Raw genomic sequence first — 13798 nt, forward strand, 5'->3', positions numbered from 1 at the left:
TAAAAAATTGCCTTCTTTGAGTATCTTTTTTTTTAACAGATCTGATTTTGTTTGGGGGAGGGATCTACCTGCCAGGTTTTAATTGGCTTTAAACCGAGTTTCAAATTAAAATGAAATCTGAAATTTAAAATCATAACTTGGCTTCTAGAAGAAAGCATTCATTCCGTAACTCAGGGACCATAGCTGAGTTTTGTCCTGCACTTCTTCAAAATGTTTAAGGTTTATTATCCTCTGGCAAACCATTGAGGACTTTTAATGGTATTATTGGTGCCTTGAATTTAGGTCAGTAGCATGCTAGCACCCAAAGCAGTTGTTCTGAAACCAGTGTTAATATATTTTGTAAGCTGTATAAATCTCGACGGAGTTTCTAAGTGTCACATTCTTCATTACTTACAGTCTCTGTCTCATTCACCATAAGGGTAGTAGAAGTCAAGCACCAGGAAATCAGGGGATCCAGGCCATTCAAATATGTATAAAAGTTTAGTGTAAAATTAAGCTCTCTACAAGAATCTGAATTACTAAGGGTCAAGGCTGGAGTTAAGAATAGAAGGAATTCAAGATGGACTGGACTTAGATTTCTTATGTATGCAAAGGGACTCATGACTCATGACTTATTTGATTCCTCCTTCAGGCTCAGCCTGGTCATTTCCTATAGTAATTTTACTAATGCATTGTTGTAATCTGGATGGCAGTTGTCAAGAGGATTAACTACCTACTGAAGCCCATTCCAGCCTGGAGTGCTTATAATTGGCACATGAAGATCTTTGACCTTCTAATAATATATAGATGAATCCAATCTCTGACTTGTTTTTTTTTTTCAGTAGAAGTGCGAACCATTATAGTAATTTCTAGACTTGAATATGAAATTGCAGTATTGATTAGAAAAGTAGGATTCTTGTTTAAACTACAGAGTCTTGAGTTTTGAGTTCTTTTCTTTTTAGTTCAGGTGTCACAAACCACCATAGTCATTCTGTACAGATTCTACTCATTGTCATTGTTGCTCTTCCCTGCACTCCTTCTAGCGCCTCATCATCTTTTTTGTATTGTGGTGACCAGAACTGAATGAGGCATTGCCAGAATGGTCTCACCAGTGTAGTATAAATCACATCCCATGGTCTTGAGGCTATTCCTTTGTTGATGCACCCTATAACCTATTCGTATGATGAACAGCTAAGAGAACCAGGTATGTTTAGCCTAATGAAGAGAGAAGGCTCAGGGGAGAGATGATAGCAGTCTTCCAATACTTGAAGGATTGTCAGAGGGAAGAGGTATTGATTTATTCTCCCTAGCACCTGAGGGCAGCACAAGAAGAAATGGGTGGAAGCGCATCAGAGGGAGTTTCAACCTGGAAATAAGGAGAAATTTCCTGACAGTAAGCATGATAAATCAATGAAACAGCTCGCCTCCTGGAGATGTGGGTGCTCCATTGGTGGAGGTTTTCAAGAAAAGAGCCGGGTTAGTGGTTAGAGTGCTGTACTGCAGGCCACTTCTGCTGACTATCGGCTGTTCAAATCTCATCAGGCTCAAGGTTGACTTAGCCTTCCATCCTTTTGAGGTGGGTAAAATGAGGACCCAGATTGTTGGGGGCAAGAGGCAGATTCCTTAAAACCACTTAGAGAGGGCTGTAAAGCACTGTGAAGCAGTATATATAAGTCTAAGAGCTATTGCTGTTAGTCTGGGATCCTATAAGAACTCCCACTTGGGGAAGGGAGTTTGACTAGAAGACCTCCAAGGTCCCTTCCAATTCTCTGATTCTATGCTTTCCTGTTTTCCTAGGCTAAGCTCAGTTTTGACTCACAGTATTCACATATTTTTTTCCAAGGTTATCACTAGAATCTTCTACGTAGGCACATAAAGTTACATTCAAGACTAATCAATTTTTTGGGGGGGACTGCTGCTATTTTTAGTATCTGCATTTCTAGGTATGTGTATGTATAGCTAGCAATGATCGTAAATTTTTGAAAGGGTTGCTTGCATATGGGGTACGTATCTAATTGAGATGATTGTACCAGTTACACTTTATCTTATGGAACAAGATTGACTGTTACATTGCTGGGTTTGAAGAGTAATTTGATTTTAACTGTGTGAAACAAACGGCATTACAATATGCAACACAGCAAGACCCGAAGCCAAAAGCCTGGAGTGCTTTCTCAGCGAGATAAAAGAGGAAAATCAGTACATGCAACCCTTTTGGCCTATTAGAATTATTGTTTCTTCTTTTCTTTCCCCTCTTTGGAAAGAACATTGATTCATTGCTACTGTTGATTTAATTAACTGGGTTAGTGCCATTTGGGTTGGCAGCCTGTCTCTTTAACTGGGAATTAATAAAATCACTGTCATCCTAGACACTGATCTGTCTAAATTTCTCATTTAAAAAAAGGCTTTAACCAAGGTATTGTCACTATGTACTCCATGACCCTGCAACCAGCCTCTTAAAATACCAGGTTATTGTACTGGTATTTGATCTGCACAATTTTTTAAAAGAAAAACCTTCTCCGTATAGATTTTACATCTGAAAGACCAGAGCAATGAGGCTGATAGCAATTTTAAAACCAGGTTGCATATCTAGTTATAAATGTGGATAAGCTTATTCCATTTCAGACACTAATGGATATTTTGTGTATAGGTAGGCACGCACAAAAAGGCACTAAATATTGAAAAAAACATTATTTACTTTGCTCATCCCTGCCCCCAGAATAAATCAAGGCTGTTTGAGAAGAAGTATGGTCTCATTTTCTCAGGTTTTCTTTTATAGTTAAAAATCATTTGTTTAATTCTCCATTTGCTAGCTTCATTTTTCACATTTTTGGGTTTGTTTGGATTTTGTTTTATTTTTTGCTTTGATTTATTTTCTTTTTTTCCATTCATTTCAGTGGTAATCCAAGCATCCTATTCTCTTTAAGTTCAATGTTTTTTTACCTAAGTGATGAAGAATTTTCTGTATAACCAGATAAATGTTAATATCAATGACTGACTGAAATGAGAGCCGTTTAGGGCACCAGGCTAGAAAGTAGGAAACCATGAATTCTAGTCCTGCCTTAGCCAGGAAAGCCAGCTGGGTGTCCTTTGGCCAGTCACTCTCTCTCCCACCCCACCCCCCACTCACTTCACAAGGTTGTGGTTAAAATAGGCAGGGGTGGGCTTCAAAAATTTCAGCAACAGGTTCTCTGCCCAATTGTTGAGTGGGCATGGCCTAGTCAGCCTTCTGCATCGTGGTGGGGGCCCATTTTCGCCTTCCCCAGGCTCCAAAGGTTTTCCTCGAGCCTCTGGGTGGACCGTTTTTCCACCTTCCCCGAGCCTCCACATGGGCCCTGCACTTACCTCGCATCCAAAGCAGGCCGCAAGGAGACTCCTGGGAGGGACAGGGAGGGGTGGGGCGGGGCTGGAGGGGCCAGCCAGGGGTGGGATTTGGCGGTTCTCTGAACTGACCATAACGTTAGCTACGGGTTCTCCCAAACCTGGGCAAATTCATAGCAGCCCACCCCTGAAAATAGGAGAAATTGTGTTGAATATGTTCAGCACCTTGAGCTATTTGTAAAAATAATAAAGGTGGGATACAAATAAATAAATAAACAAACACGTGTCAAGGTGCATACAGAATTTGATTGAGGCATTATATTCACAAAAATTGTATTGATGCACCCCTTGGCAACCGTTTAGGCTTTTCATTTTTAAGACGTGTTAATACATCTTCCATGTGTTTCAGAGACATTCTTGATAAAAGGCAAGTGGTAGATACATTTTGCCTAATTTCGACGAAGCCCAAGGCATGCTGTGGGTGATCTTGCAAGTGAGTGACAGATTTCTAACTTTACTACTGTAAGGTGTGATGTCCCAAGTCATTCAACAGTGTTCTCATGCATGCTGTATTTCCATAGTTTAGTTCAGGGCACATTGGAAACAGTTTCTATTTAGTCTTGATATTTGACATTTCATGAGCATACTTTTCTTTTACTCATGGTTCAATGGCTTTTGGAACAAAGAGAACATATGTGTATATTCCTTCCTTCCTTCCTTCCTTCCTCCCTCCCTCCCTCCCCCCCTCCCCCCTCCATGCCTCCATCCTGCTGTGTTCAGTATGTTTTAATGCTTTACACTAACTGAGGATATACTCCATGATAGACAGGCTAGGAATGTTTTAAGAATACAAAATGAACATTATTCTTAGTGTAATCGTTTAGGTCCTATAAACGACAATAGCAAAGGAAGAGCTGCTGACTCATAATTTATATGAAATGGTGAGGCGTAAAGCATAAAATCGAAATCAAAACCATAAAATCAACATTAGCACTATAAAAGACAGGGATGATCTAGCGGCCTTTGCTATTTGTTGGTTTCAATATAATAGTTATGATGTTTTAAAAAGTTTCATCTTTAATACGCCACAAGTGTCTACTGTATGAGGAAATTGAGTGTATATTATAAAGTTCAACAGTGTTTGCTGTGTAAATCATTCCTGAATTTGAATCTCAACCACAGTCCTTTCTCTCTCCTCCCCACCCTGTTATGGTAGGGAGACAATTATATGGGCTTAATTGATAGGCCTGTTGTGATCCTATTTGTGATGTGAAAAATAACGAGAAAAATATTGTTGGATCAGGTCAATTGCCTGCCTAGCCTGGTGTTTTGTTTTCCACAGGAGCAATCTAGAGGGTAATAATAATTATAACAGTAAAACATTCAGCTGGTTCGCTATCCATGTGCTGTACAAATTATAAACACAATGATGCACAGTATTTTCATTTGTGAAAACATTTTGATTATATGAAAACATAATGTCATCCCTGAATAGGTTCTAGAAATAGAAGTTTCAAAGCAAACAAACAACCTGTTTTGTTTTTTTCATAATCTATCTCAGAAGCTGACTGCATTGCAAAACATGCCTTCTCTTGTTATGCTTTAAGGTACTAGCATAGCATTATTTAAAGTCAAGACCAACTGCTGATCTGATTCTAAGATCCAGCTAGTATCTCAGGAAAGAAAGCACGAGAGAGCAGACATATACACTTCCCTCTTTCAGAAACTTCATCTTTGGCTACAGAGCTGAAATTCTAGGGTTGACGTCAAGATCGAATTGGCACTTGCCTTCAGGACTGGCAGAACAATTAGCTCTCTCTGTAGATTGCTTTTTTTTTGTTTGCACACTTAATGTTGCCGGCCCCTTTGGCCGGCCCTGTGGTTTTCAGCATGCCCTGCCTTTCTCCATCTCTCTCTCTCTCTCTTCCTTTCTGAAACCAGGCATGCTGTTATCCTGAAGGAGTCAGAGACCAGGCTGTGTGGCACTGGCTGTGCTTTTCAGCTAGTTAATCTGACAGTTGCCTACTGTGCCGAGTTGCTAGGAGAAGGTGAATAGTCACAATTAGAGCATGCTCCTTCAGTGGCAACCTGTAGAGCTCTAATTTCCTTTGTGCAGGGGATGAGTACGCGGCTGCAAAAGCTGGCTTGCGCTCCGTCTATGCATTCAGCACATTTGTGCTACTTCTGTCCTCCGCAAAGCAATTCAGAGTCAACTTGAAAAGGCATAAGTGCGGGCACCAGGCAGATGTTCCTTTTCAGAGGGCGGGCTCGGATTTGATATTAGCCACCTGCTTCCTGATTGCATCCTTGCTTCATGAACAGCAGAGTGCAGACTTCCATCTCTCTCCTGCACCGGCTAGGCAATTGCAGTTCTTTTGCGATGGCCAAAAGATTCCGGTAGATTTTGAAAAACAGACTCAAACAGCCAACGACGTGTTCCAGTGCACAGAACTCTGGCAGTTAGTCTGTAGCAAAGGCAAGTAATGGGAAGAATGTGGATGCGTTTCAGGGGTGGGGGAAAAGTCCTTCCACGGTTGGCTAGTGGTACATTTCCTGCCTCAGTGGATTTAATCTTTGGGGAGATCAGAAGGGCTGCCTGCATGTGGGGCTGGTAATTTGGATGGCCAACTGAATAGGCAACTAAGGTAGAAGTGCTTCTCTGCTCTGCAATTCTAATTAGGTGTCCGAGAGAGAAAAACGGAGCAGCCATCTAACATGTACGGATCTTCTGGCACGTGTGCTGGGTGGCAGGAGCTTTTTCCGTCCCACTGCTGAGCCTAATTTGAATTCAGTTGCTTGGGCCATGGGCTCCACAGGTCCAGAGGGAACTCAGAAAATGGACAGCACTCCTCTGAAGTATCCAATAGGAGGTCATACAGAGAAAATGTGGCAACGCCTGAAAGGGATGTGAGTATCCTGCCTTTTCTCTTTATTTGATCCTTTCTTTCTCAGAAAATAATAAAAAAAAGAACTGTCGGATTTCGGAAACACGACTAATGCATTTCTGGGCAGAGCATTTCAAATGAAAGAGCAAGAATCAATAATGTTCTTTGTTTGGTAAGCCAAGCAAGAGAGAATATTGCATAGGGAATCTGGATTGTTTTTTTTTACTGTACATAAAGTTGGTGATGGAGAATAAAGCATGTAGCATGTATTTTCACAGTTAAGCCTCTTGATCAATGAGATGTGATCATTTCCCCATCACAACTAGTGCACCGTATCTTGGTGTCGGACCTATTAGTAGCAATCTTGCTAGAAGAAACTGGCCCTTTTGCAGGGAAATTGGGATAGTAGAAACAGAAAGATGAACTTGAACAGCATTTAATCCTTGAACTATGTATACTGTAAAACTCCCTTCTTTCTTTGCTTCCTTCCTTCCTTCCTTCCTTCCCTCCTTCTGCTAATCTCAGAAGTTACTTCATGGATTCTGTTAAAACAGGTTTTCTAAGTGGTTTTTTTTTCTGGTGGAGCTGGATGGGGAAGAGGATACTGAAGTCACAGATTAAGGGAAAAAAAGACTTTTCATGAGTCAGTCACATAGGCACAAAGTAGAAGCATAGAACAAAATCAGGGCAAACTGGAGATGTTGGACAAAGGACCAAATTAACTTTTTTGGGATGGGGGAGATTGCAAAATATGCAGAAATGGCAGTGTTCTTTTCAGTATGGAAAAGAGGAAGTGCATAAAGAAAGCGGAAATTGGGATATTTTATCTCAAGAAAAGCTCATGAAGAAAAACAGCATACATTTTTTGTGCTATCTGCCCAATAGTGGGTGGTTTGTGAGTGCAGATGAAAACAATTTTGTTTCATACAAGTTCGGATTTCTAATAAAGCAGTTGTTTTCAAAATGTGGTTTGGGAAACCCCTGTGAGTCCCCAAGACCCTTTCAAAGGTTCTGCCAAATCAAATCAATAAATATTTTAAAATTTATCAGGTTGAATTTTTAAGGTAGAAAATATTGGTACTGGTAGCCACATAAACTAAGGCTCTTTGGGGTCTTCTAACATTTTTAAGAATATAAAGGTGTAAGAATCAAAATGTTTAAAAACCACTGTGATAATCTGTACTTGAGTGTAACTTCAGATCAAATCTCACCACATATCACCTTGCATGAACCATTTTTCAGTGGAACTATCAAGTGTGGAGAATCACAGCTATGGATCCAAACTACGGTTTGTTAGTTAGAGGAAGTTCTAAAGCTATAAGTATCAATAGCTCATTTACATACATAACAAAGCATAAATCAAAAGATTCTGTGATACTTTGCATATTTGGAATTCCATTCCCAGTTCTGACATTGGGTTTGAGATGGGTTTTTAAATGCTGACTGTTATAGGCTGAGACACCTTGTACCAATGGAAAGCAAATATATGTTTGAGGAGTTCAAGGTGCTTCCGAAATAGTTTCTTACTAAGAAATTGCATTTTCCCATTCACAGAATGAAAACTCAAAGCAATACAGTAGCATATTTATAACTCTCCCTTGTTTTTATATCACGTTTTCTATCTTCTTTCTTACTGCAAAATACTATGTAAAATAAAAAATTAAGATTAAATAAAAATTGCATGTATAATAGGTAAAAAAAGTAAAGGGAAAAGCTATAGATTATTTTTGTATTGGTGTCTCTATGAATCCATTGCCAAGCACCCTTCGATTTGGTGTTTTAATGAAATATAGATTATGTCATCTTTCTTCATCTCCATTCTGTTCTTCTGAAAGGAGGAGAGTCATGGACTATCTTTCCTTCTGTTTCTTCTGTGGCAAGTTCCAGTGAAGGCAACAGAAACAACATAACTTAATCTTGGGAAAATATATACCCCAACCCTACATAGTATGCCAAATAAAGGGTGTTACAATAGGTTGATGGATGATCTTTTATTGATTTAATTGGAACATATACCCGGAAAAGCTGGGATCATTGAAAAAAACAATATATCCAATGTTATATCCTCCCCAAAGCATGGACTTTGTCAAGAGGTGCATGTCCATGTATAATCCAAATATGTTGGACTTCCCCTCTTAAAATTCTTGTGAGTTCAACACAAGTACATCACAACAGTTCTGCTGGATCAGACCAACACCATTGTAATGCAAGTGCTCTGTCCTACAGCAGCCAAGCAGATGCATCAGGGAAACTCACAAAGGGCAATAACTCTCTTGTCCTATTGCACCATAGCAACTGTTATTAAAGACACGTAGCCTTTGATTCTGGAGACAGCAACCAAGATGATTTCTCATTGATAAGCCCTATCCTCTCTGTTTTCATTGGAACACAACTCACAGTTTGGGCTTCATTATAAGGGCAGCTAGTCTGTGGTGCTTCATGCCCTCTAGATGGCATCTTTTGAGTACACAAATACACTACACTAGCTGAGGTAGACATGTGTCATTGCTATTTGGTTGTATATACTGTACACCATGGTTAAGGTGTTGGATTAAGAGTGAGGAGAGTCAGGTTCAATGGAAATTTCCAACAAATGGCTTCAAATGCCTAGAAGAAAGGCTTCAAGTCTCATTAGTATTTGCATTTTGAGTATTTTTCAGCATTATCATTATTATGTTGTCATCCATTTTACCATAAAATCTTTAACATATTCATCTTCCAGATTCATCTTAAGTAACATTTTATAAACCTTAGTCCAATTCAGATTTATCTTCTGAAAAAAGCAGAACTTTTTAAATCAAGTTTAAATATTTAAAAAATTCTATAAACCAACCACAATTAAACCTTACACTTACTAATTGTTTTCTTGTTTTTAGTTTGAATGCCTCTTCTTCAAATATCAACAAGTCATGATACAGTATGTCATTAAGTTCTAGTAACATCTCCTTTTATGTAATGCTTTATATGGTGATAACCATAAAGCTATCTTATCAGCCAATCTTCTTTTGTACTTCCACCATACATGCCCAATCAATTGCCTAATAGAATGATTTTTTAAAATCAGGATTAGCCTTATATCATAAATAAGCATGCCACCCAAATCTCAAATTAAAACCTTCAAGATCTAACAACTAGCAACTACATAGCCAAAAAGGCATTAAGAGTTGTTAACCTAATCCTACGTAGCTTTTTCTTTGGTAATATCACACTACTAACCAGAGCATACAAAACATTTGCTAGACCAATACTCGAATACAGTTCATCAATCTGGAACCCACATTACGTATCTGATATTAGCACAATTGAGAAAGTCCAGAAATATTTCACAAGAAGAGTTCTCCACTTCTCTACTCGTTGTAGAATACCTTATGCCACCAGACTTGAAATTCTAGAACTAGAAAACCTTGAATTACGCCGTCTTCGGTCTGATTTAAGCATGGTATATAAAATCATACATTGCAATGTCCTACCTGTCAATGAATACTTCAGCTTCAACCATAACAACACAAGAGCACACAATAGATACAAACTCAAAGTTAACCGCACCAAACTTGATTGCAGGAAATACGACTTCAGCAATAGAGTGGACAATGTCTGGAATACTCTACCCGACTCTGTAGTTTCTTCCCCAAACCCCAAAACTTTAACCTTAGACTGTCTACTATTGACCTCACCCCTTTCCTAAGAGGTCTGTAGGGGGCGTGCATAAGCGCACCAACGTGCCTACCGTCCCTGTCCTATTGTTTCTCTTATTCTTCTTTTATTTTTCTTATATGTACCCATTTCATGTATTCACAACTATGTATACACTTTTACTTATTATCTTGTAAACAATTGGCAAATCAAATAAATAAATAAATAAATAAACCTTGAGTTTTTCAAAGTTATCCATTCTTTTTACAGGCTTTGTAATACAAACTAAAGCATGCCAAGACCTCCTTTTTCTTTGTCACTTTGTAAGAGCAAAATATTTACTTGGGATAAAACGAAGGGAGTTCTCTTATATGGGCTGCCTCAATCACCTAGACAATATTGATTATTTGATGAGGTGCCATCAATGTCGGTGTCTACTCTTAGTGACCATGCAGATAGAGTTTCTCCTTGATGATTTGTCCCTAACCTGGGCTTTCAACTCTCCCAGTGGTGCACCCATCTGGAGAATAACCAGTTATTAATTTAGCAAATAAAACAAATAATTTATTAGATAAAAGTTTTGTGTTTAGGAATTATGAGTTATATAGTTGAGCCACATAAATATAAAGAGGTAGAATAACTTTTATTATGGTATGGTTTTCATCCCAAAGGTGCTTTCACAAGAGGCAACTGGACTTTCTAGTTTTTCTTTGAAAATGTTTTGCTTCTCATCCAAGAAGCTTCTTCAGCTTGAATGAGAAGCGAAACATCTTCAAAGAAACACCAGAAAGTCCAGTTGCCTCTTGAAAAAGCACCTTTGGGACAACCATGACCTAGATGACTGTAAATCTCCATAGACATTATGGTTTTCACTTTTCCTAAAAATATGAACAAAAGAAAACCCTATTCCTTCTTTCTCTCCTTTCTTCTTTTCCCTTTCTCTTCTCCCTTTTCTCAGTGTATGTGTGGACTGAGCTTTCACATTTTTAATTACAGTATGTCTCTTTATTGCTGTTTGCTGTCCTATTATTTCTGAGCTTTGTTTCAAAATCAAAAGATTATCTCCTTTGCTTTCCATTTGCAAAAATTACCAGAACTCACGGGGTACTTGACAACTATGCTTTGTGAACACTAATTTAACAAAAGCATTGCTTGTTATGTCCAGGTTCAATAGTCAGCTTCTATACTTTTCTTTTACAAGAATCAATACTACATTGCTAATATTACTTTAACTAGATCAGGGGTATTAAACTCAAAGCCCTTGGGTAAGATCTGGACTGCAGGGTGCTTAGATCTGGCCCACGGGGCAGCCCTAGAAACATTGAAGGACCAGCCCGCGGTGCCTCTGCCAGTGAAAATGAAGCTTGAGCTCCATTTTCACTGGCAGAGTGTTGCAGCTGAAAACAGAGGTTGACAGCCTGTTTTTGCTGGCACAGTGCTCGAGTCACCACAGGTCCCGCCCGACACAAATGATGTTGAGCTGGCCACGCCCACCCTGGCCATGCCCACCTCAGCCCTCCAAGGTCAAACACAGCCCTTAATGCAACCCTCAATGAAATCGAGTTTGACACCTCTGAACTAGACTGTTTTGAATCAGCACAATGCACTTTTTTGTGTAAAATATTGTCACTGAATTCTTCCCATGCCTTGGAGGATTGAAGAGCAGCTCTCTTTTTTTTTGTAAGTTTTATTTGAGTTTTCACAAAAAGAAAAGAAATACAAGTATAACATCTTTTTTGAAAGCGGCATAATCCCGGGTTACATTTCTTCGTACAGACGCAAATTCAGGTTCATGCTCCTATTTATATTCTATTCCATATCTTATTACTATTTTACATTTTCTACATAGCTTCTCCCCTCTTTTAATTTTCTTAATTTTATTTTATTTATTCCATCTCAATTCAAATCATTGTATTTATATTTTTTGTCTGTCCTGTTTCAATTGTCTATTATCTTTTCTCATTAAACAAAATTTCTCCTGTAGTTACTGATTGGAGTATGACGCCTTTATATATTTTCCCTAAAATTATAACACTCAATATAATACATAACTTCCATTCGGATTCTGCTTGGTACACTCTTAAACTACACACTGTATTCTTGAAAAAAGAAAAAATTATAAGTGTATAATATAATTAAAACAACAATCCATTCCAATTCAATTCTATCATTAATATTAATATTCATTAAAATCTTAACATTTTGCACGTTACTTTTCAAATAGATCTCATATTTCTATGGGAACAATTATGAACTTTCCATAGTTAATTCCCCCCACTTCACTTATATTTTATAAAACATTGACTGATTAAAATGTTCCTGTTCCTTCCTAATTCAATTTTCTCATTTATTTTATTTCATTTATTTTATTCACAAACATTTCACTAAATTACATTAACTATTTTATCCCTCTTTTTAATTATATGTTGTTTCCAATTTTCTAAAGTTATTTCTACTACAAATATAACAATACAATCTTATGTATCTTTACAGAATCCCTTTTTCAGTTAGATTTTCACCCATTATCTCTAAATAGATCCTGTTTCATTATATCTTGCTCTGGACCTTTGTAACTTCTTTTCCTTTCCTTCTTCCCTCTCTTCTTCTCTCTCCCCTTTTTTACCCCTTTGTCTCTCTACCTCTATTTTCCTCTTCTGCATTCCCCTTCTCTGTTGCTTTCCAACATTATATTTATTTTTTAATTATTTTTCTTTTCTTTGGTTGTTTTTTTAAGTCTTAAGTTCTCCATTCTCTTTCCCCCCTTTCCTTTTTCTTCCTCATATAGAGTTGCTTGTTCATTAAAGATGGCTTCTTCTTTGTCCCAGTCTTCTTGTTTTGCAGTCTTTTCTTGTTGTTTCTCATAGTTCCAGATCTCCATTTCTAAGAATTGGAAAACGAAGCCAAAAGAGCCCTTCCCTTCTTGTGTATCTTCTTTGTATTTTTAAAGTTCCATTTTCAATTCATCCAAAAGTGATGCCATTGTAAAAATTTTAAACAACCACCCAATTAGTTTTAGTCATTCAAATATAATAACCAAAAATCCAAAAGTCACCAAGCAATCCAAATACACACAAGCTGTTTCTTTTACACTTTCTTTTTTTTTTTTCACTTTCTCTTCCTGGGGTTAGTATTTAGTTGCAAAGTTTCAGTTAAAATGTATCTTTTAGAAGTCTTATTGAAATTTTACTTTAGATTCTTTTAAAATCCAGGCAGTCTCCTTCCTCTTCCAGATCCTGCCCTTATTCTTTTTCTCTCCCCTCCTGCTTATAGAAGAAAAAGTTTTTAATGTCCAGAAATCTTTATTGTCCCTTTGGCATTTAATTGTATTTTCAACTTAATTGCCTATTGATGCCAAAGCGGATTTTTCCGATTTCTTATTTAGGTCTCTTAGCTGTCAGTGTAAGGAAGGAGAGAGAAGAAAAAAAAGCCAAATCTTTCCCTTTTCACTTTCTTTCGCTGCTTCCGACTCTTCTTTGGGAGCGATGTTAACTTTTGTAAAATTTAAGTTCCAGGGTACCTTAGTTATTGCTTTTTCAACTTAACCCGGTCAGCCAAAACTTTCACTTCTTATCTTCCTCCTGCACGTTCTTTTCCGGTTGAGTTCTTCTTTGAGGTGGCCATTTCTGACCACCGCTCCTACCGCCTTTGGGAAAGGGAGTTTGGCCAGCTGAGGAGGAGAGATGCGGCTCTCCTCGACCCTGCTGGCGGTCTCCCCCCTCTTTGCCACCTCTACGGGGTGGCTTAGCCCTGAAACCAGCCGGCTCGGGGCGCTCCAGAAACCGTGCACAATCGCGGATTCCTGTCTGTCGCTGAAGCCCTTCAAACCGCAACTTCTGAAGAGCAGCTCTTGAACTAGTGTGACAAGGAAAAGTGGGAACAGACATACAGAATGTCAGAATCTTTACAATAAAGTATCAATTTCTGCCTCCAGTGGCCATCAACTGGGAGTTACTGTTTGCTTTAGCTTTTCAAGGGCCTCAGTT

At 38.3% G+C, this 13798-nt stretch overlaps 1 protein-coding gene across 2 annotated transcripts in view; it reads left to right on the forward strand.

Annotated features, from left to right (window-relative positions):
* Positions 1 to 5211: 5211 nt before the first annotated feature.
* The window catches only part of PDE1A (phosphodiesterase 1A), a 172899-nt gene continuing 164312 nt past the window's right edge, over positions 5212 to 13798 (forward strand). For both annotated transcript variants that reach the window (XM_087949623.1, XM_087949622.1), the window contains exon 1: positions 5212 to 6204. Coding sequence is in view for 1 of the 2 variants with exons in the window: in XM_087949622.1 (XP_087805748.1) it covers positions 6101 to 6204 (104 nt within the window). In the remaining variant the exon portion in view is untranslated. The remainder of the gene's footprint in view (positions 6205 to 13798) is intronic.

The sequence above is a fragment of the Notechis scutatus genome, chromosome 1 (assembly GCF_049901735.1).
Source record: "Notechis scutatus isolate UNSWTSFEM ecotype Mainland chromosome 1, rNotScu1.2, whole genome shotgun sequence".
Lineage (NCBI taxonomy): Eukaryota > Metazoa > Chordata > Lepidosauria > Squamata > Elapidae > Notechis > Notechis scutatus.